Source organism: Callionymus lyra, chromosome 7, assembly GCF_982586985.1.
Source record: "Callionymus lyra chromosome 7, fCalLyr1.hap1.1, whole genome shotgun sequence".
Taxonomy (NCBI): domain Eukaryota; kingdom Metazoa; phylum Chordata; class Actinopteri; order Syngnathiformes; family Callionymidae; genus Callionymus; species Callionymus lyra.
Window position 1 is genome coordinate 4749892 of NC_141824.1, and position 23083 is coordinate 4772974.

At 38.9% G+C, this 23083-nt stretch overlaps 1 protein-coding gene across 2 annotated transcripts in view; it reads right to left on the reverse strand.

Annotated features, from left to right (window-relative positions):
* Positions 1-23083, reverse strand: part of LOC148074668 (beta-galactosidase-1-like protein 2) — a 31249-nt gene that overhangs the window by 4447 nt on the left and 3719 nt on the right. The window contains exons 4-16 of one of the 2 annotated variants that reach the window (XM_087795233.1): positions 22708-22803; positions 20029-20137; positions 16880-16972; positions 16744-16825; positions 13517-13581; positions 13349-13433; positions 10011-10154; positions 8298-8378; positions 4935-5041; positions 3224-3373; positions 1028-1099; positions 869-947; positions 711-798 (exon numbers count right to left, since the gene is read on the reverse strand). In XM_087795233.1, the coding sequence (XP_087651359.1) occupies positions 711-798; positions 869-947; positions 1028-1099; positions 3224-3373; positions 4935-5041; positions 8298-8378; positions 10011-10154; positions 13349-13433; positions 13517-13581; positions 16744-16825; positions 16880-16972; positions 20029-20137; positions 22708-22803 (1251 nt within the window). Of the gene's footprint in view, positions 1-710; positions 799-868; positions 948-1027; positions 1100-3223; positions 3374-4934; positions 5042-8297; positions 8379-10010; positions 10155-13348; positions 13434-13516; positions 13582-16743; positions 16826-16879; positions 16973-20028; positions 20138-20204; positions 20313-22707; positions 22804-23083 lie in introns of those variants that run through there. The other variant, XM_087795234.1, reaches the window with a different exon arrangement.

Here is a 23083-nt window from a genome sequence, read left to right on the forward strand (position 1 = left end):
AGAAGGAAAACGATGCGATATTTCCCTTTAGTTTATTTCTGCGCTTCGGTGTCGACATGATGGTATAAAAATATCACTTATAACGCTCAGTCTCGCGGGACTTACATCGGTTTACCGCCAAACTGAGCGACATCAGAGAGGAGCCGCCGGCGCGTCGCGATATTACCAAATCAATAATAAATCTACCTCCTTGTACACGCACACATAACACTTTATAAATGACGCTAACAACTTAGCTCGTTAGCATACGGTGAAGACGGACAGGTTTGTTTGGAAGTTCACGATCTTCTAAGAAAACAACTGAGATGAGATGAAAAGTTCTTACAATATGTTGTTTTAACAAAGGAGGTTGAAAGAGACGAGTGACTGGATCACTAGTGTTTGACTAGATCACAAGTTAGTATTACTTCCGTGGATATACTGAGCTAATTCAGCGCGCTAGCAGGACCTGTCACAGTTCACAGACAGACGGAGACGTAAACAACAACGAGACATAGAAGTACAAATTGACAACTCTACAGAACGTGACACTGATTGATCGAAGTGCAGATTTAAAACATGTTTTCGATATGTTCGATATGTCATACAGCTCTAACTTATATATATATAATTATATATATTTATAAATGCAATATGTTGGAGCATAATATATAAAGTACTTCTTTAAATGGTCTGATATTACAAACTTAAGTCACAACAAAAGAACAAACCTGCGAACAAAGTCTGGCTTCATTTCTAAACTGTAAATGAGAAAATCTCTCAGCGGCTTCTCATTCAGCTCCACGTCCCCAATAAGTCCTGAGAAGTAAATCCTTATCAGAAGCTGAATTAAACACAATAATATACATCGTTCAAGAATCTTTCAAACCTTTGCGCTGCTCATCCAAGGTGTTTCCAAAATTCACTCTTCCCCAGTTCTCCACCAACAGACGCAGTACTCTCTTCCCCTTCATTAGAAGAACATGTTGTCACTCAAATACTTTCTCTCAGGTTTTTATTTCACGTCGTCCAGAAAACAAAACCCCACCTTTGCATCGGGGACGGGGAGTTGTTGGGTTTTATAATCCATGACACCGACGAAGAGTCCATCGACAAACACCTGGAGAGAGAAATACTTTGAAGAACTGAACGAGGCAGCTTTGAAAAACAAACATTTAGGGTCGAGACGACGAGCACGAAAACAGCTTTTTCTTTAATTAACAAGGAGAGCTGGAAGCAAAACAAAGCTTTTCTTACAGAATCAATGAGAGGTTCAGACAAACAAGTACAAGTTGCACTTTCAAAAAGAAACTTCTTGGTCAAAAAGAAAACATATTTGATATAAATGAGGATTTTAAACTGTTTGCCGTTATGATGAATAAGTAACATTAAGTAACAAAGTTAAATGTCAATCAATCATGGATCAGAAGAAAAGCTACAATGGAAAAAGACGATCAATAACAATTGACAGTCGATGTATAAGAAAAATGACAAATAAATAGAAACCATTATATTATTTTACATGAACAACAACACAAAAATAATACAGACAAAAGTATATGTGTAGTATTGTCCAGTACTTGACTCTGGTGTTGTGATAGTGTAGTAACAAGTATATATGTGTAGTATTGTCCAGTACTTGACTCTGGTGTTGTGATAGTGTAGTAACAAGGATATATGTGTAGTATTGTCCAGTACTTGACTCTGGTGTTGTGATAGTGTAGTAACAAGTATATATGTGTAGTATTGTCCAGTACTTGACTCTGGTGTTGTGATAGTGTAGTAACAAGTATATATGTGTAGTATTGTCGAGTACTTGACTCTGGTGTTGTGATAGTGTAGTAACAGGTATATATGTGTAGTATTGTCCAGTACTTGACTCTGGTGTTGTGATAGTGTAGTAACAAGGATATATGTGTAGTATTGTCCAGTACTTGACTCTGGTGTTGTGATAGTGTAGTAACAAGTATATATGTGTAGTATTGTCCAGTACTTGACTCTGGTGTTGTGTTAGTGTAGTAACAAGTATATATGTGTAGTATTGTCCAGTACTTGACTCTGGTGTTGTGATAGTGTAGTAACAAGGATATATGTGTAGTATTGTCCAGTACTTGACTCTGGTGTTGTGATAGTGTAGTAACAAGTATATATGTGTAGTATTGTCCAGTACTTGACTCTGGTGTTGTGATAGTGTAGTAACAAGTATATATGTGTAGTATTGTCGAGTACTTGACTCTGGTGTTGTGATAGTGTAGTAACAGGTATATATGTGTAGTATTGTCCAGTACTTGACTCTGGTGTTGTGATAGTGTAGTAACAAGGATATATGTGTAGTATTGTCCAGTACTTGACTCTGGTGTTGTGATAGTGTAGTAACAAGGATATATGTGTAGTATTGTCCAGTACTTGACTCTGGTGTTGTGATAGTGTAGTAACAAGAATATATGTGTAGTATTTTCCAGTACTTGACTCTGGTGTTGTGATAGTGTAGTAACAAGTATATATGTGTAGTATTGTCCAGTACTTGACTCTGGTGTTGTAGTATTTACAGACCACATGACTCTTGATGAAGTCGTAACTGCTTTCATTTGTTTTCAAACCAAAATATGTCCAAACATCAGCTTTAAAACCTGCTGGACTCACTGTATCCTCTCGTCCTCAGTCATAGCTGTAAGGTTGAGGGATTTAATTGTTACTCTAGCTGCGGAGGACGTATTGACATCTGCCATCCAGAGGCCGGAAATTGAATTACAGCACAAGAATTAAACGAAGAGCATGAATATTCGATGTTTTAAATACAAGAAAAGCATGATTTGATTAAACTGTAAACCATTAAATAAATACAATATATTTGCGTTTAAATTATGGATATAGAGCTGTTGAATATTGACAAAAGTATTGTGAAAAACAAAATTGCGATATATCGCAGATATTTTCTAGCACCCCTTAATGTTACTAATAATAAGTATTGCAGTATCATTAGTATTTATTTAAATGCTTTTAAATATCCTTTCACACTATGTTTTTGTGTTTTATTCTTCTTGATACATGTTTTAAATCATCTTAATATTCAGCACGTGAAGCAATTATTCATTGTTGGATTCTTTCCGTGAGGCTCTTGTTAAATCTCCGCCTTCATCGGATTTAACACTCCGGGCGAAGGTGTCGACTCAGTCAGCGCACGGATTTGAAAAGTGTGACAAGAAGTGTTCAATCGAGCGAACGTGTCGAAGCTTCTTCTCACCAGAGCTCTGTCTCGGACGTTGTTCTTGGCGTCGAGCATTCCTCCGCCGCCGCCGATGCTGGTCTCGTACAGTGTGTACCCGTACGACTGACCGCTGCCGTGGTTGACCGGCAGGTCCTCCATGTTGACCGGGCGCTCGGACGCCACGGGCTGAGAACGAGTTATTCAGCGAGAGGAATAAATGATACATCAAAGTGCAGAGCGACTCTTTTTTTTTTTTAGGCGGCAGCGTTTTCCCGGCGTACCTCCGGGAAAAGCGCGATTCTTTCGGACATAATAAACACTCGCTGCTGGGAGATGATAAACCACCTGCGCACAAAACAGATGCAGCCTGGAGAAGCCAGACATCTTTCTTCCACTAAACACTGTATGAAAACTATTGTTCATGTCTGGTCGCGGGGAAGGTAAGCGTCGTCTCGGAGGGAAACGAATGACTGGGAGGCGGAGAACGAGTGTTGCAGGAAACACACGCATTGTGTTAATGTCTTGATTTAACTTTTAAATACAGACACAACCTCGCGGACGGAATTCTGAGGTCCTTGCTGGATTGTTTTATAACAATATTCTACAGATGCATCATTGTCTGATCTTACTTCAATAAAACATGCACGAAAAATTTAAATGATATACAAGAAAACAATTGGCATAATTGCAATTTGTAAAAAAAAAAAAAAGGATTAGTTTCTTTGGGCCCTTCTTTCTTTTGGTCTGACGGCCCCTTATAACGGTGACCATTGAATGTGTGGCCCCTTAGAAAATCTTATGTCTCTAGCACAACACGGCAAAAAAAATTGACCAAAAACGGTTTCCTTTAACTGATGAAAATCTCTAAACTTAGGAAAATAATGTCACAACACGATCTAGATCTAATAATCCATGAGTTTGTGTCGTTTAGATTATTGTAACAGTTTATTTTCATGTCTTAACAAGAAGGATGTGTCTCGCCTGCAGCCAAAATTCTGAGCTGCTCTAGTAGAAGAACTCACATTTCTCCGATCCTCAAAACTCTTCACTGGCTGACAGTTTCTTTCAGGATCATTTTAAAATTCTGGTTCTTACTTTCAGATCTATTCATGGTCAAACCTTCCATCAGTGATCTGATCCAGACTTACACCCCAGCTCGGGCTCTGAGGTCTGTGGATCAGAATCTTCTGATGGTTCCTGAACTTCCGGACCAGAGGAGAGAAATCCTTCCAGACTGTTGCTCCTAAGCTTTGGAACCATCTCTATGTTTGATGATCTACTGACTCCTTCAAGAAACATCTGTGTTTGATGATCTACTGACTCCTTCAAGAAACATCTGTGTTTGATGATCTACTGACTCCTTCAAGAAACATCTGTGTTTGATGATCTACTGACTCCTTCAAGAAACATCTGTGTTTGATGATCTACTGACTCCTTCAAGAAACATCTGTGTTTGATGATCTACTGACTCCTTCAAGAAACATCTGTGTTTGATGATCTACTGACTCCTTCAAGAAAGACATTCTTATTTGTGTTTTTTCTTATATATCTTGTTGCTGCTGTGTTTGTCTCTACATTGTCTTGACCTTTTAAAGTATATATTTTACCTGAGTATTGTTTAGATTGTTTAAGCGCTTTGTGACCCTGGTCTGAGAAACTTTTTTTATTATTTTCAAAAGAGTCTTCCTCTTTAATCGTTTCATTTCACAGGTTATAATATATGTGTACTGTCATATTTTACTCTCACCTTCTCCGTGTACATCAGACTGTCCCACAGCGACAGGTGTTGCTGGACGACCACTGGCTCGTACGATCTTCTCTCAGGAACAGGAGGAAGTTCTGGGAGAGGCTTAGCTAAAAAAACAAAAAAAACATAGATTGTTTGTTAAAGCATGTTAGATTCAAAATAATTATACACTATACGTATACGCCATACTTAAATTAACGCTAAAAGATCATCAAAATATAAAGTATAAATCACTAGCTTTATCTAAGAGCTTAAACGTTTGAACACACATTCACAATCAACATTTCACTCAGACTGATTTACACTGTTTCAAGACAAGCTTGGATCAGAATTAGAGACATGACACCGGTTAATTAAAAAACGTATGTTTGTCTGCCTTTTCACACCTTGGCTCGTGGATCAAAGAACGAAGCGGGACCCATCCAGGAGGGGGGGCTGGAAGACGAAGACCCCCACCGAGAACATTTGAATGATAGATTGCAAGAGGGCAAGTTTGGAAGTTTTCTCTGTGGTTGATCGAGACACAGGCAAGTTGAAAGAACCATTTGCCCCGGAAGAGACGACACCCGGGGCGGGAAATTTGCCTTAGATATCGCGATGTTTCTACAGCTCAAGACCCTTTCTCCCGGGGCTATTGAACTGTAGAGTTGCCGGAAGAAAGTGCGTCCGATCGATCGTTAAGCTTGTATTTTGCTTGAATTGAAGCGGCGAATGAACGACCCGTGACACTCTGCATTGACCATTTCTCTCCACAAAGCGAAGTATAAGAACCGGAAGTGACGGCGTGTTGGAGCGACCGGAACGGACTCCGGTTTTGACCATTTTAAGCATAACTTGCTTATTCATCATTATTAACATCCTTATATGGAAACTGCCTTTTTCAAGGATTTTATAAACTTTTAAAAATCTCTTAAACTTAACATTCATCCCACATGGTGTCAGGCACCGAAAGTATCCCCGAACCACAGTTTTTTAGGTCACTCTCCTGCACAACGTCCTGCTAATTGAGTTTTTTACGAGCAAAGAGGCTCTTTCCATCGATTAAAAGACGGGGCTCTTTCCCAGCGACTGCACTTGAAGGTGCTAGACACACACTCTCGCTCCCAGAGGAAATAATAGCTGAAAACATTTCCGCTCTTTCATCGCGGCGCAGAAACAGCTGGGACACCTTTTTCCGTGCTGGATAATGGAGGCTTTGGGGATAACAGACGCTCGTTCTTCATCCACGAACGTCTCTTTAGACATTTCTTAAGCACCTGCCTTTGAATACTTGTGAAGTGAGAGGGAAGTGAGACTGGATCCTTTTTCTATAAGCGTCCATGTGACAGGCGACTGCTAGCGATGTGTACCGTCATGGCAACAGTAGCACTCCTCAGATTCTGGTTCGGATTCTGGTTTTGGGTTTTTAGTTACTTTTCTCTGATAAATATCTTCAAAACTCGCCTGGCAAAGACCCACAAAAAAAAAACTAATTTAGCCTCAAAACTACCAGGCGTAACTCAGTCTGTTACAATTAACAAAATTTAAAAAACCTGGTCGGTCAGAGTACTTAATACCAGCACCTTTTACTACAGGTGGTCTGTGCTCTACTTGCTCTCACGCCTGCTGCCTCCACCTCAAGATGTGTTAATTGCGTGATCTTTTTAATCAACCTAATCATGGCGACAGATTCTTTATAGTAAAAACAATTTCACAATGTTCAGTTTTGTGGATTAGAACCTGTCTGATGGAAGACAGACTTATGGCCCTTGGGTCCGCACTTTGACCAGGACTAATGGCCCTTTTCCGCCGGCAAGTCTCAGAGTCGGCACTAAAAACCCACTTCCGACTGAAGTGACCGACTCTCAACACGAGAGACAAACCCGCCAGAAAAATGTCATTTAAATGATTATTTAATTTTATTATTAGGATTGTGATATGTTCTTAGTAGTCTAGTAGTTCTTAGTTATCTAAGTAGGGCTGTACTAAACAATAAGATATATTTCCATACACTTGCATAATTTTTAATAACGATTTTAGGGGACACTTTATTTTAGGTGACATTTTATGGTTGTTACACCGTCTTTTGGTTAAATTAATTGAACTAAACGTCAAAATATGACTAAAAATCAACTTTAAAATCTAATGGAAACGACTGTATCCTCTCGTTCTGAGTCATACCTGGGATCTTGAAGTATTTCAATGCCATCTAGTGGCCGGAAGTTTATTTGCAAACACAAAAATGTGAATATTCGCATGTTAATAATAAATATTTTAATTTACACACACTTAAGTAAGTTTACATGAACTATTTTATCTTCTCATAGATATATGAGAAGATAAAATGTGGTTTTAAAGCCCAAAAAAGGAATCAATAAAAATTGGCAGGAAGGAGTCCCGTAGGGCCGGAACTACATTACAGAGGATGCCTTTCTTTGTCTGGATTTAAAGGGATAAAGTTCCCCTAAAATTCCAATTTCACTCATTTTCTACCCTCATGTCGACTAATTTTTTTCAGAGTAATCTGTTCTTTTTAGAGTTATAGACACAAATGTTTGTTCATTCACTAGTTTATATTTAAGGTTTGTTTGTAGTAGAAGCTAAAGGCTAACATGCTACACAAAAGGGAAGTTCTTCGGGTAAATATCGCGAGTGCTTCCATTCTATTGTCTACAGTACTTTCTCTAGTAGCTGAGAAACCGGAAGATTCTGCTACAAACACACTTGAAATATAAACTTATTTATCTGTTTTTTCGGGAAAAATTCCTCTCATTCAAGATGGACGTTACAGTAGACGAGCAGTATATGGAGGTATTTGGATGTTTTTAAGCGTCTTTTTGGACGAAGATGAAGACGAAGACAACTGAGCTCCAGTCGCTACATTAAAATGAACAAACACGTTTGTCTAGAACTCTAAAAAGAACAGATTATTCAACATTAGATTAGACAACAAACCCAACATTAATCAACATGCGAGTAGAAAATGAGTTTTAATTTCGGGGTGAACTAGTACTTTCAGTGTCTAGCAGGAACCTAGCGAGAACGGGGAGATCACTGAACTCGACATCGTTTCCAGGGACGCCTCGAGCTGGAATTGAACCGCGGGGTCTTGTGAGATATCACCGCGGCTAAGACTGATTGACGTGCCGCCGACATTTTCTCGCTGCCTGAGCGACGTACACCTGACGCGAGGCGTCACTCTGGGCGGCCCCTGGAGGGTCTCTAGTGCTAGTACAGTACCAGCAGGGATTAACAGTATTAGATTAACTTGATGACACCCCTGCTGGTCATAGATGCAGGTGATCTTCAGCCAACAGGAGGCTCCTCGTGGAGAATCAAGTGAGGGAGGAAGAAGATGGAAAAACAGCACCAGGCAGCACTTACTGTGGTAGTGGCTGAATAAATTCCTCAGAAGATGGTATTTGGTGGTATAATCCCCAGCCTCGGATAATGGAGCGTCGTAATCTGAAAGATAATGTACGATCACAGTGGCGGGCTCAAGAGCAGGAGAGGCGGAGAATACCAATGCTCTCTTATCACACATCTTCTGTCACACTTTCACTTGGAATACACACCTACACAGGGAGACCAGTGAGCGAGAAGAAAAACATTGGATAACGCTGGAGGTTAGAGGTGGTTTGAATTGTTCAAATGCTCACTTTAATGCTGATAAAACAAGGTTGTTACAATGTTAGGAGCCCCGAGGAGGGAGGAGAGAGCGTTCAGGCATCTCTAATTCAGAATCCCATCGTAGTTTATGAGCTGAGGAGAATCAGGTGAAGGTCAGATGCTTCGGAGTGTGAATGGAAGCGTCGCATTCGTGAAATCTTTCCTTTTCTGCCTCTTCTCGTCCTGCAGATTCTTCTCTGCGAAGACTGCTCGTCAAAATGAAAACCATAGATTCCGACGAGAGTCTGACACATTCCACTTTCAATTCATCGCAGGTTGAGTTTATAGACGATTGAAAAAAAACTATATTTAAGGTATTTAAATGTATTTCATTGATTTTCTTCCTTTACCAATATGGAATATATTTTATCTTTAACTATTACAATTATCGTCGGCTGATAATATTAGTAACAACAACAGAAAGAATGCCACTTAGAGGCTGCATACCGCTGCCAAGGAGCGATAGATAAAGCCACAAAAACAACTTTCTAATTATTAAGGTGTTCATCATTCTTGTTTTTTTATTATTATTATTTCATTTAAATTATTAGGATCGTGATATCTACTTTAAGTAGGGCTGTATTATACAATAAAATATATTTCCATACACTTGCATAATTTGTAATAACAATTTAAGGGGACACTTTAATTTAGGTGAATTTTTTGGTTCAATTAATTGAACTAAACGTCAAAATATGACTAAAAATCAGCTTTAAAATATAATGGAAGTGACTGTATCCTCTCGTTCTCAGTCATACCTGGGATCTCACGGTATTTCTTTGCCATCTAGTGGCCGGAAGTTTAATTGCAACACAAAAAATGTGAAACAAACTGTGAATATTTGCATGTAAATAATAAAGATTTTGATTTACACACACTTTATTGAATTTAAATAAACCATTTTATCTTATCATAGATATATGATAAGATAAAATGTGATTTGAATGCCCCGAAAAAGGAATCAATTAAAAAAATTTAAAAAAGGAAAATAAATTGGAATTAGTGCTGTTGAATATCAATGGTATGGTTAAAGTATGGTTAAATATAAATCACTAAATGGTTAGTGATATATATGTATGTTTAATCTTCTACTATTTGAATGTGAGTAAAGTAAGTGTCTTAACCAACAAGTGACAAGTGACAAGTTATCTCGTCTTTACATTTCTTTCAGATATTACGTCCAGAATTAAAACAATTTTTTTTTTGCTAGTTCTGAACCAGAGGTGCGTGCGGCAGCAGTTAGAGGCCATACAAAACCTTCAAAACCTCCCTGGATCCAGATGAAACAACAAAAAGAATTGTTTCCATACATTGTATATATTACTTACTTATACCAGGATTCTATCATCCAGACTAGGTCAGGGGTCAGGGGTCAGGGGTCAGGGGTCAGGGGTCGGTGGGGGGGGGGGTGTCATGGCGTTCACTCACCGTAGCTGGTCACCATGGGTTTGGGCGCCGGCAGATCAATGGCGTACGCTCCGTTCATGAAGCCAAAGTTGGTTCCTCCGTGGAACATGTACAGGTTGATGGACATGTCCAGCTTGAGGATCCGGTCGACCACGGCGACCATATCTGACGACAGGAGATCAAAGTCAAACGGTGAAAAGGGACAAAAAATCCTCGGAGACGTTTCATGAATAAATGGACTGAAACCAGTGTCTCGGGCCAGTAATTAAAAATGCATATGAGGCCGATAAGAGCGAAGGACGCGAGGCTTGAGCATGAACAATGAACCGTGAGAGCGACCGACTGTGTTCCAGCCTCTCCACGGTTCTTCTCTCCAGCGTCTGGCTTCACACCGACACTCTCTCGCTCGCTGACTTCACTCGCTCAGGGAGCTACATTTCAGCGGGAAGTGAGACGTCTGTTCCGAGCGAGTCTGGGTTGAGATGTAAAGGCTGCCGGCAGGAAGAGAGCACAAAGGAAGCTGGGATGTCGAGAAACGTCGTGACAATCCTGGGAGTGAGAAACTGATCCAGACGTTACTGAGCGAGTCAATGCTGCTGGGAAAATGGAACACAACATGTGTTTTTGTCGCCACTAAGAAATAGGAATAATAAACAATTTACTAATGTTTTACTTCTCCGTGATGGTTAGTGGAGAAGGTTGCAGGTTGGATTCTGCTTGTGTGTGTTTACTCCAGTTTCCTCTCACAGTCTAGTCCATACAGAGGTTGGTTGTGTCTCTGAAGTGTCTCTAGGTGTGATTATTCGTTTGTGTGCGCTAATATAAACCTGCTCAAGCGGTCTCCTGCCTCTTGCCCTTAGAAGCTGGGATTGACTTCAGCCCACAAGAGACGCCACAAAGGTTCCACATTAAATACTATGAATCTGATGAAGTTAAGTTTTCCTCTTTAAGACACAGTAACTTCTCATCATGACCATGTTTTACACTTTATTACTTTATTAAGTTGCTCTGAAATCTGGGCGAACGAGAGGTTACGAGAGTCCATTATAATGGCTTCACTCCCCGCTTTGTATATACAACGAGTGCCTTGGAGGTGGAGACTTCTGGGATTGATGACGCACGGTGACAAACCTCAATATTTCAATGAAAAGAGAGTTTTGTTCAAACTCACACTGATGATACAATAGAGTCACATATTACAACATCACACACACACTGATGATACAATAGAGTCACACATTACAACAACACACACACTGATGATACTTACTTACTTACAATAGAGTCACACATCACAACAACACACACACTGATGATACAATAGAGTCACACATCACAACAACACACACACTGATGATACAATAGAGTCACTCATCACAACAACACACACACACACATATGATACAATAGAGTCACACAGAACAATCTTCCTCTCTCTTTGCGCTTGATGGAGTCTACTGACTCCTTTAAGAAACATCTTAAGACGTTTCTATTTGTTCAGGCTTTTCCTTGAATTTCTCGAACTCCTGTGTTGTTCTCGGTGTTGTCTTGATCTTTGAAGTATGTACTGTTTTGAGTATTGTTTTGATTGTTAAAGCGCTTTGTGACCCTGGTCTCGAAAAGCGCTATATAAATATATATTACTTACTTACTTACTTACTTACAACAACACACACACACTGATGATCCAATAGAGTCACATATCACAACAACAAACACACACTGATGATACAATAGAGTCACACATCACAAAAAACACACACACAGATGATACAATAGAGTCACTCATCACAACAACACACACACACATATAATACAATAGAGTCACACATCACAACAACACACACACACTGATGATACAATAGAGTCACACATCACAACAACAAACACACACTGATGATACAATAGAGTCACACATCACAACAACACACACACTGATGATACAATAGAGTCACACATCACAACAACACACACACTGATGATACAATAGAGTCACACATCACAACAACACACACACACAGATGATACAATAGAGTCACTCATCACAACAACACACACACACTGATGATACAATAGAGTCACACATCACAACAACAAACACACACTGATGATACAATATAGTCACACATCACAACAACACACACATTGAGGATACAATAAAGTCACACATCACAAAAACACACACTGATGATACAATAGAGTCACACATCACAACAACACACACACAGATGATACAATAGAGTCACACATCACAACAACACACACACTGATGATACAATAGAGTCACACATCGCAACAACACACACACACTGATGATACAATAGAGTCCAAATCACAACAACACGCACACACTGATGATACAATAGAGTCCAAATCACAACAACACACACACACATACACATTTTAGTTGAACTTTAAGGTATATTTAACAAGGACAACATACATATATACAGTAGATTTGTATTTAACTCTAGTGTTATAGGGTCAAGGTGACCCAAAGGCCCAAAAAACGAATTTGTTAGTGGTATCCCTTGTGTTGTCTTTGGGTTGTCTTCTTTAATGGAAGCCAGGGAGTTTATTATTTATCTTATTAAGTACTTTTAATTTCCTTCAATTTAAGCTAAGGGACTCAAATACTCTAATACTTAAAATACATTTTGATCCAAATGAAGATGAAAAGGTTATAATAAAATATGGTTCACTGGTGAAGAATATTTATATTTATATTATTCAAGTACAAGATGAAAATTGTTCAAATTATTGCGATAACATTTCTATGATTATCGAGCTGAGTCGCGGTAGGTTGAAGAAACGTTTATATATTATTGTAAGAAAGTTAAATCTCAGCGTTCAAAAGGTCTCGTCTTTTTAAAAATGTGAACAAATCTTCGGAAGAAGACAAAGGAGAAGATGGAACTCATTTAACAGGAGGAAGTAAACCCTTCAATTGTGTGTAAAAGCGGAGCTGATAAAGGACTATTGTGTGTTTCTGGTGGCTGGTCTGCAGGATTTATCTCTCACGTCCCCCACGGCAACCTTCTTGTCCTTCCTCCGTCTTTTCCCGAGAGCACAAACTATTTTAATCCTTGCTTAGGTTTTTGTCTCGAGTCTTATTTATCCGCGGGGCCCTGGAACGTCTGGAGACACGGCAGATTTACCTCCAGAGATTCCGAGCTGGCTCCGGGCTCAGAAGCTGTCGCACGCCCGACACAAATGAGGCAGTAATATCGACCCCTGCTGCAGAGAAAACCTTTACCTCCCCGCGAAGAATTTATCAAGCTAAGCAAAGTCCTGTCATGGTTTCAACACCTAATCTCACTGTATTGTTCTCCTTGGAGTCCAGGAACGTTCTCGCTCACCTTCAGCCGAGTACACGTGGTGACGGTCTCCCCACAGATCGAACCAGCCCGTCCAGTACTCCGTCACCATCCTCGGCTTCCGGGGCTGCAGGAGAGCGTTTGCTTTTAGATGCTTTTAGAATCACAGTTTCTTCAGGGATTCAGTCCTTCTGTGCAGGTTCAACTCACATGTAGTTCATCCAAATATTCGATGTCATCCAGATTCAGTTTCTGGAAGTTCAGGGTTTCTAAAGCTTTAATAGGAAAATAAATGTAGCAAAAGTTACAGTAAAACCATCAAACAATAAAAGGGGATTATATTGTTCATGTCAAAAATTAATAAATTCAATGACAAATAAATCAAATGGTTCTGTTTTTGTATATTTTCATTTTGCATGAACAGATTCAAGAAAGAAAGAAATATATGTTGCATAAAACAGTTCAATTGAACAAAAACATATTAATTCACATAGCTCTGAATCAACAATGTGATTTGAAAGAGATAGAATAGATAGAATAGATAGATAAGATAGGTAAGATAGAATAGATAGATAAGATAGGTAAGATAGGTAAGATAGAATAGATAGATAAGATAGATAAGATAGAATAGATAGAATAGATAGAATAGATAGAATAGATAGATAAGATAGATAAGATAGATAAGATAGATAAGATATATAAGATATATAAGATATATAAGATAGAAGAGATAGAATAGATAGATTAGATTAGATTAGATTAGATTAGATTAGATTAGGATGGATGGATGGATGGATGGATGGATGGATGGATGGATGGATGGATGGATGGATGGATGGATGGATGGATGGATGGATGGATGGATGGATGGATGGATGGATGGATGGATGGATGGATGGATGGATGGATGGATGGATGGATGGATGGATGGATGGATGGATGGATGGATGGATGGATCACTCCAAATGTTGAGCTTCAAACCTTCAGAATCCAAAATATAAATTAAAGAACACTTTGCGAAACGGGTTATTTTTCAAACACATGAAAACTAGTACAAATCTCTTGACGGTGCTTTCATGTCTACACTACAGGTGGTCTGTGCTCTACTTGCTCTGTGCTGCAGATGTAAGTAAGTAATATTTATAGAGCGCTGTGTCGCTTAGAAAAAGAAAAACCTGTACTATATATAGATATATATACTTATATAAACCTTAATTCTTGAATATATTTCTATTTTTCTTTATATGTTTAAGCCTTGTCTATAAAGTCAAAGAGTTATTCAATTTATTGCAAACTTGATATCAGTTTACAGTCATTTTTGAGCGTTTTATAAACAACAAACACTTAACTAACAATCTTAGGTCTGTTGTTGTAAAATAATAGAAATACTAACCGTTATTAAACATCTATATAATATATTATATATTTAAAAAGGAGCACAGAGAAAAACAGTTCTTATTATCTGACAGTATTTATACTTTTTTATTTCACTAATCAGAATATTTACCTCACACTTCCTTTGTGGTATTTTGTTCATTTATTACTTCTTAATAAATGTTACAGAATGCAGACTTTGTGTTTGTCATAAGTGAACATTATGTGTGTCATATATTACTGTTAGTAGTACATAAAGTATAGATACTTATTTTAGCTCCTCCAGATTTAAGTTTACTTCTCCTCGTCTAACGAAACCCAAACATGTTTAATTTAGAGTCGCTCAACAAACAAATGACATCCGTGGTTGGATCGTGACGTTTCATTTCAATTTCAAGGTCAATTGACTCACGACATCATCTCTCGTAACGAGAGTCAATTTAACAGGTAAACCAAACACACACGATTCCCTCGAAGCATTTTCTCAGCTCGGGGGTTTCGTCATTTAATGTTATCGTAAGAATTGCATTTTAAATATATCGACTGAAAGAAGTAAATACATGACAAACCCATGAACAACCAGAGGTTCACAGCAGGAAACTTTCATTCGAAAAACAACAACTCATGAACAGATTGTTTTCAAGAGCGCCGGGAGGTTGTGCTCTTTGAGTAAAGTCTGCAAGAATAGAAGCGTCAACATCTACACACGTTACACACTTAAAAATTCATAAGTGCTTAGAAAAATATCTTTTTCTCTCGTTCATTTCTCACCAATATAAACATGCAAGTGAGGCACGGCTGCTGTCGACCAATGAGGGTGTGTGTTTTTGGTCATGTGATGTTGGACTCCTTCGGGAGACTGTAGTGTCAATAAAGTTTTGAGACTTTATTGACAGTGATAACTCACAAGCTTTTATAAACAATTGTTGAAAGATACGACAACGATTAGTGCATTCAACACTATCGAGCCTCGCAAAGTAATACTACGGTGACTTACGCAGTAATACTACGAGGATCAAGGAGAAATACTATCACGCCCCGCGGAGTAATACTAAGGAGCCTCACAGAGTAATTTTACAGTGACTTGCAGAGTAGTACTACAGTAACTTGCAGAGTTATACAATGGAGCCTGGCAAAATGATACTACAGTGATTTGCGCAGTAATACTAGTGACTCGCGGAGTAATACCATGAAGCCTCAAAGAGTACTATTTCAGTGACTTACGGAGTTATACAATGGAGTCTCGCAAAATAATACTACAGTGATTTGCGGAAATATAGTACAGTGATCCCTGGAGTAATACTATGAAGCCTGGCAGAGTAATATTACAGTGACTCGTGGAATAATACTACAGTGACACACAGAAAAATACTATGAAGCCTTGTGTAGTAATATAAAAAAGACTCGCAAAACAATACTACAGTGATCAGTGGAGTAATACTATGAAGCCTGGCAGAGTAATATTACAGTGACTCGCGGAATAATACTACAGTGACACACAGAATAATACTATGAAGCCTTGTGTAGTAATATAAAAGTGACTAGCAAAACAATACTACAGTTTCTGGCGGAATAATACTACAGTGACTCATGGTTCCTCTTGGGGGAACCCTATGGAGCCTCACGTAGTATACTAAAGTGTCTTGTGGAGTAATACTATGGAGCCTCATGTAGTAATACTACAGTGACTTGCAAAAAATATAAAAATAATCATAAAAATACTGTGACTCTTGGAGTAACACTATGTAGTCTAGCACAGTAATATTACTGTGACTTATGAGTGATTTGGTGACTATGGAGACGCATAGTTATACTACGGAGCCTTGTGGAGTTTTGTGATACATCTGTTGTGTTGGTTTTAACTGTGTACCTATTTGAAATGGGTCTACAAGAATAAGTTGTGTGTCTGATAACTACTGGAAGGGCTTTGATGTAATGGGATTAGCAGGTGTAGACAGAACCCTCTAGTGGTTATATAGCGTTTATCGTCAATTTATTCTGGTTATGAATATGACGACTCTCTCTCCTCGCCGCCACAAGCGTGTTTGTTCGTGGAACAATACCTCCATCCACTCGCCCGGGCTCCAGTCCGTCCTTGTCATCCGAGGTCAGCAGCAGCTCCGTGACGCCTCTCGACAACAAAGCCTAGAGAAGATCAGCGTGTTTGCGAGCGTGCACACGTGCGAACCAGCTTCTTGCCTCTTTGATGAACGCCATGTACTCTCCATCCCGGCCGTCGTCTCCATATTCGTTCTCCACTTGAACGGCGATAATCGGGCCTCCCTGGGAGAACTGCAGGAGTGAATGGACGACACATTTAAGCAGCACTTCCTTCTGACCGTCTCTCTGCTCGACACATTGACAAACAAGTGCGAATCAAAGATGCTTCAATGACGCATGAAGAGGGGAAGAAAAGAGAAGGTGGTTTGTCAAGACATAAATTCAACAATCTCAACCTGTGTGTTATTCAATGGAATAGAAAAGAGAAATGAAAACCAGGACTAGAAGAGTGGGTGTGTGTGGTGTAACCACTGAATACACTCATGGATGCAGGCTTTAAAAACTGCTCCTGGACACCCACTCTGCTCTGCTCTGACTTGACATGCAAACATGTTTTTAAGCAGTAATACTACTGTGACTTGCGGAGTTATACAATGGAACCTCGCAAAGTAATACTACAGTGATATCGCGCAGTAATACTAGTGACTCGCAGAGTAATACCATGAAGCTTCAAACAGTGATATTACAGTACCTTGCGGAGTTATACAATGGAGTCTGGCAAAGTAATACTACAGTAATTTGCGCAGTAATACTACAGTGACTCGCGGAGTAATACCATGAAGCCTCAGGAGTAATATTAAAGTGACTTGTGGAGTTATACAATGGAGTCTCGCAAAGTAATACTACAGTAAATTGCACAGTAATACTACAGTGACTCGTGGAGTAATACTATGAAGTCTCGCAGAGTAATATTACAGTGACTCGCGGAATATTACTACAGTGACTCGTGGAGTAATACTATGAAGCTTCGAAGAGTAATACTACAGTGACTCCTGGAGTAATACTATGAAGCCTCGCAGAGTAATACTACAGTGACTCATGGAGTAACACTATGAAGCCTCGCAGAGTAATATTACAGTAACTTGCGTAATAATACTACAGTGACTTTGAAGTTTTGCAGATTAATACTACAGTATTGGCCAGTAATACTGCAGTGACACACAGAGTAATACTATAAAGCATTGCATATTTATATTACAGTGACTCGTAAAACAATATTACAGTAACTCGCAGAATAATACTACGGTAACTTGTGTAGTAACACTATGAAGTCTTGCAGATTAATACTACAGTGACTTGGGCAGTAATACTGCAGTGACACAGAGAGTAATACTGTAAAGCCTTGCATAGTAATATTACGGTGACTCGTAAAACCATACTACAGTGACTGGCGGAATAATACTTCATTTACATGCAAAAATGTTTTTAAAAAAGCAGTGATCATGTTGTGATTATAAAATATATTAAAATATGTTCATACTTAAGAATTGTTTCTCGTGTCCACATTTGTCATAAAACTTTGATTTTCTCCAATGGTATTCAGCTTTCAACTATTTATCTGTATTTATATATTTATTTATTTTGAAAAGGTTCCTTTGAATAAAATTCCTCCTGATATAAAATGTAATCTTTTGGAAGGTCGGGGAAGGAATTGACAAAATCTTAAAAAAACCAATCATTTAAAAAAAAAAAAAAAGTATTAACATCAGTAAATGACCGTTTATTCTATTTTTAACACTATCATTATAATTATAGTAACGATTGAACTGTTGCTTTTCAGCAACATGTGTTTTAAATTGCATTTAAATTAATATATATATATATATATACACACAGTACAGTCCAAAGGTTTGGACACACAAAACTATGAATGAACCGTGTGGAACTTCTCGTATATTCTAGTTTCTTGAAAGTAACACATTTTCTCTGATGACTGTTGTCATTCTTTTGATGACCCTCAAAATGACATGGTTTTTTCGGGAAAAATTAGTGGATCTTTTTGCCTTATAAATGGGTCTGGGACAGGGGTGGGCAAACTCGGTCCTTTTTTTTCCAACCAATCGTGCATGTACAGTTTAACCAATGAAGTTTCAGCTAAACAAGCAACACCAGACTGACAGTCAACTGATTACACTCCTAGGACACCTGATTGGTCACAAGGTGTCCTCTTGATTGGTTTGAACAAAAACCTGCTGTGTTGTGCAGAAATCATTTAGAGACAACCCTGTGGAGAATATTATCATTCATGTTATGGAAGAACCATTCAGGTTTTGGCCTGTACTGTAGAAAATAGTTGACAAATTCTCCTCTTTTATTGTGTAAAAAATAGGGCTGCATGATATATTGTAAGACTATCGATACCGCAATAAAGTAAAGGGTTTTTAGAGTTGTGAATTTGTACTTCTTTGTCTCGTTGTCGTTTACGTCTCCGTCCGTCTGTGAACTGTGCGGCGCAGCTTGATAGACTCGGTTGCTATGGCGACACACCTTGCCGGTGCTGACTTACCTCAGTATATACAGTGAAGTAATACTAACTTGTGATCTAGTCAAACACTAGTGATCCAGTCACTCGTCTCTTTCAACCTCCTTTGTTAAAGCAACATATTGTAAGAACTTTTCATCTCGTCTCAGTTGTTTTCTTAGAAGATCGTGAACTTCCAAACAAACCTGTCCGTCTTCACCGTATGCTAACGAGCTAAGTTGTTAGCGTCATTTATAAAGTGTTATGTGTGCGTCTTCACCGTATGCTAACGAGCTAAGTTGTTAGCGTCATTTATAAAGTGTTATGTGTGCGTCTTAACCGTATGCTAACGAGCTAAGTTGTTAGCGTCATTTATAAAGTGTTATGTGTGCGTCTTCACCGTATGCTAACGAGCTAAGTTGTTAGCGTCATTTATAAAGTGTTATGTGTGCGTCTTCACCGTATGCTAACGAGCTAAGTTGTTAGCGTCATTTATAAAGTGTTATGTGTGCGTGTACAAGGAGGTGGATTTATTATTGATTTGGTGATATCATGACACGCCGGCAGCTCCTCTCTGATGTCGCTCAGTTTGGCGGGAAACCGATGCAAGTCCCGCGAGACTGAGCGTTATAAGTGATATTTTTCTACCATCATCTCGGCATCAAAGCGCGGAAATAAATATCGCATAGTTTTCGTCATCTTAACCCCTGTGTCCCCTACAGTACATTTGCGTGGCTACATTTTTAGGCGATCGAAAACATATCCGATCAATCTCGATATCGCAATTCAAGACACCAATATAGAATACCGTAAAAACCAAGTGTACCTGGAACGGCAGCACTGTTGAGATGAGCCGATCGAAGAAGGAGTCGACGGCGCCCGTGAATCCAGGGTAAGTCGTCCTCAGCTTCATGTTTTTATCGCGCAACAACCAGCTGAAAATACACCACAAAACATTCCAGATTAACTTGTCGGTCTGACTGGTGTAGATATCAGATGCACCTTCACAAACTCCAGCATGACGATCACAAAATGCAGCGGCAGATAACGTTACCGCGCCGACGGCCCCAGGGACGCCGCTCCGATGATAATCAAATAAATAAATATCACCTTAAACTCGCCGTCTCTCCAGGCAAACGACTGCAAAAATACCTTCCTCCCGTCTCTCCCTTCTAACATTTATCCGGCCACATCTATTTTGATTACAGGATTATGCCGAGCTGTGCTTTGAGGCAGACACGCCTGCCAGATTTAATTACCGCGTTCTCCAATACGTCATGAATCCACAAAAACTTCAGTCCTCCCGTCATGTTCGGCTCATTTGCACGACACAGAACGAGGCTTATCTTGATTCAGGGAAGATGTGAAGAACTTGATGTCCTTAAAAAACAGCAGATCAGTATTCAGTGCAAACTTTAATACTCGCAATGAAGATTAAATACAAGTCATATGTAGAAATGTTTGTGTCTTCAGATGCTATAGTTCACTCGATACTGTATCCATTTTTTATTTTGGCTTCAAATAACTTTACTATAGCTCTTGAATAATTTACAGTCAATAAAGTGTTGTTTTTTTAAATAAAATACCTCCATTTTCTTTTTCAAATTGACATTTAAAGTTCAAATATTCTCAGCGTTTTTGGTCATTTTTGTGTTGCAATTAAACTCCCGGCCTCTATGTGGCAGCAGTCATCGTGTCCTCCAGAGCTAAAGGATCCATGAAATCTTGCAAGATCCCGGCGATGACTGAGGACGAGAGGATACAGGCTTTTAAAGCTGATGTTTGGACATATTTTGGTTTGAAAACAATTGAAAGCAGTTACGACTTCGTCAAGAGTCTTGTGGTCTGTAAATACTACAACACCAGAGTCAAGTACTGGACAATACTACACATATATACTTGTTACTACACTATCACAACACCAGAGTCAAGTACTGGACAATACTACACATATATACTTGTTACTACACTATCACAACACCAGAGTCAAGTACTGGACAATACTACACATATATACTTGTTACTACACTATCACAACACCAGAGTCAAGTACTGGACAATACTACACATATATACTTGTTACTACACTATCACAACACCAGAGTCAAGTACTGGACAATACTACACATATATACTTGTTACTACACTATCACAACACCAGAGTCAAGTACTGGACAATACTACACATATATACTTGTTACTACACTATCACAACACCAGAGTCAAGTACTGGACAATACTACACATATATACTTGTTACTACACTATCACAACACCAGAGTCAAGTACTGGACAATACTACACATATATACTTGTTACTACACTATCACAACACCAGAGTCAAGTACTGGACAATACTACACATATATACTTGTTACTACACTATCACAACACCAGAGTCAAGTACTGGACAATACTACACATATATACTTGTTACTACACTATCACAACACCAGAGTCAAGTACTGGACAATACTACACATATATATACAGTACTTGTTACTACACTATCACAACACCAGAGTCAAGTACTGGACAATACTACACATATATCCTTGTTACTACACTATCACAACACCAGAGTCAAGTACTGGACAATACTACACATATACTTGTTACTACACTGTCACAACACCAGAGTCAAGTACTCGACAATACTACACATATATACTTGTTACTACACTATCACAACACCAGAGTAAAGTACTGGACAATACTACACATGTATACTTGTTACTACACTATCACAACACCAGAGTCAAGTACTGGACAATACTACACATATATACTTGTTACTACACTATCACAACACCAGAGTCAAGTACTGGACAATACTACACATATATACTTGTTACTACACTATCACAACACCAGAGTCAAGTACTCGACAATACTACACATATATACTTGTTACTACACTATCACAACACCAGAGTCAAGTACATACAGCAGTTATAGAAACTAAAAAATATATAATTTTAGGATCAATCTGACCAGTAATTTGGTCACCAGTACTTTACAAGGTAACAACTAATATCACAAATGTAAATGTATCAACAATGACGAGAAAAATAAATACAATTATAATGGAGCGTTTCATAATAGAAGTGAAGAGAGTGCAGACGGGGTGGACTGCCTGAAGAGGACGGGAGGAGGTGAGGCGCGACAGAAGAGTGAAAGCGAAGCTTCATCAGACGACAGTGAAACCGAAGACGATGTGTGATTTACAGAGACGACAAGAAGCAGAAGAGTAAGAAGAGTCGACGAGGCTCGGGGTATTTTCAGTTCCTCGCCAGAAAGAAAGGATCAGGAACGAAGATCCGTTCACGTAAAGAAGACATGTGAGGGACGAGTGTCGGACGGAGAATATAAGAAATTATTAACGAAAAACAAGCAGAGAAATGGAGGTAAAAGACAACATGAAGAGGAAAGGAACTGACTGAGAAGAAACCAAGGGATCAATAAAGTTCCATCCATCAATAAGGTTAAACAGAAGCAGATAAACCTGGGTAATCCTCCGAGATCCCACTCCGCACAGATGTAAGGTCCGGGCCGAAGGATCACCTGGAGGCCCAGACTGGAGGCGAGCGTCAGGTACGCTCTGAGGGAAAAACACATCAAAACATTTGTCAACGTATCAAACAATGATGCGTAAATAAATAAAAAAAAGATTCATCCACGTCATCAAAGAGTTAGTTTGGCAGTTGATTGATGCCTTGTTCTATTTTTATATTTCTTATTGTGTGTGTTATCCTCGTTCAACGATCTTTTGTTGTGTTTTGGAAAGAGAGGCAGGAGATATTACTCCTAAACAACACTGCCATCTGTCGGTATAAATGTGCCATTTCTCGTATTGAAGTTTAGACAACAAAACATTATTT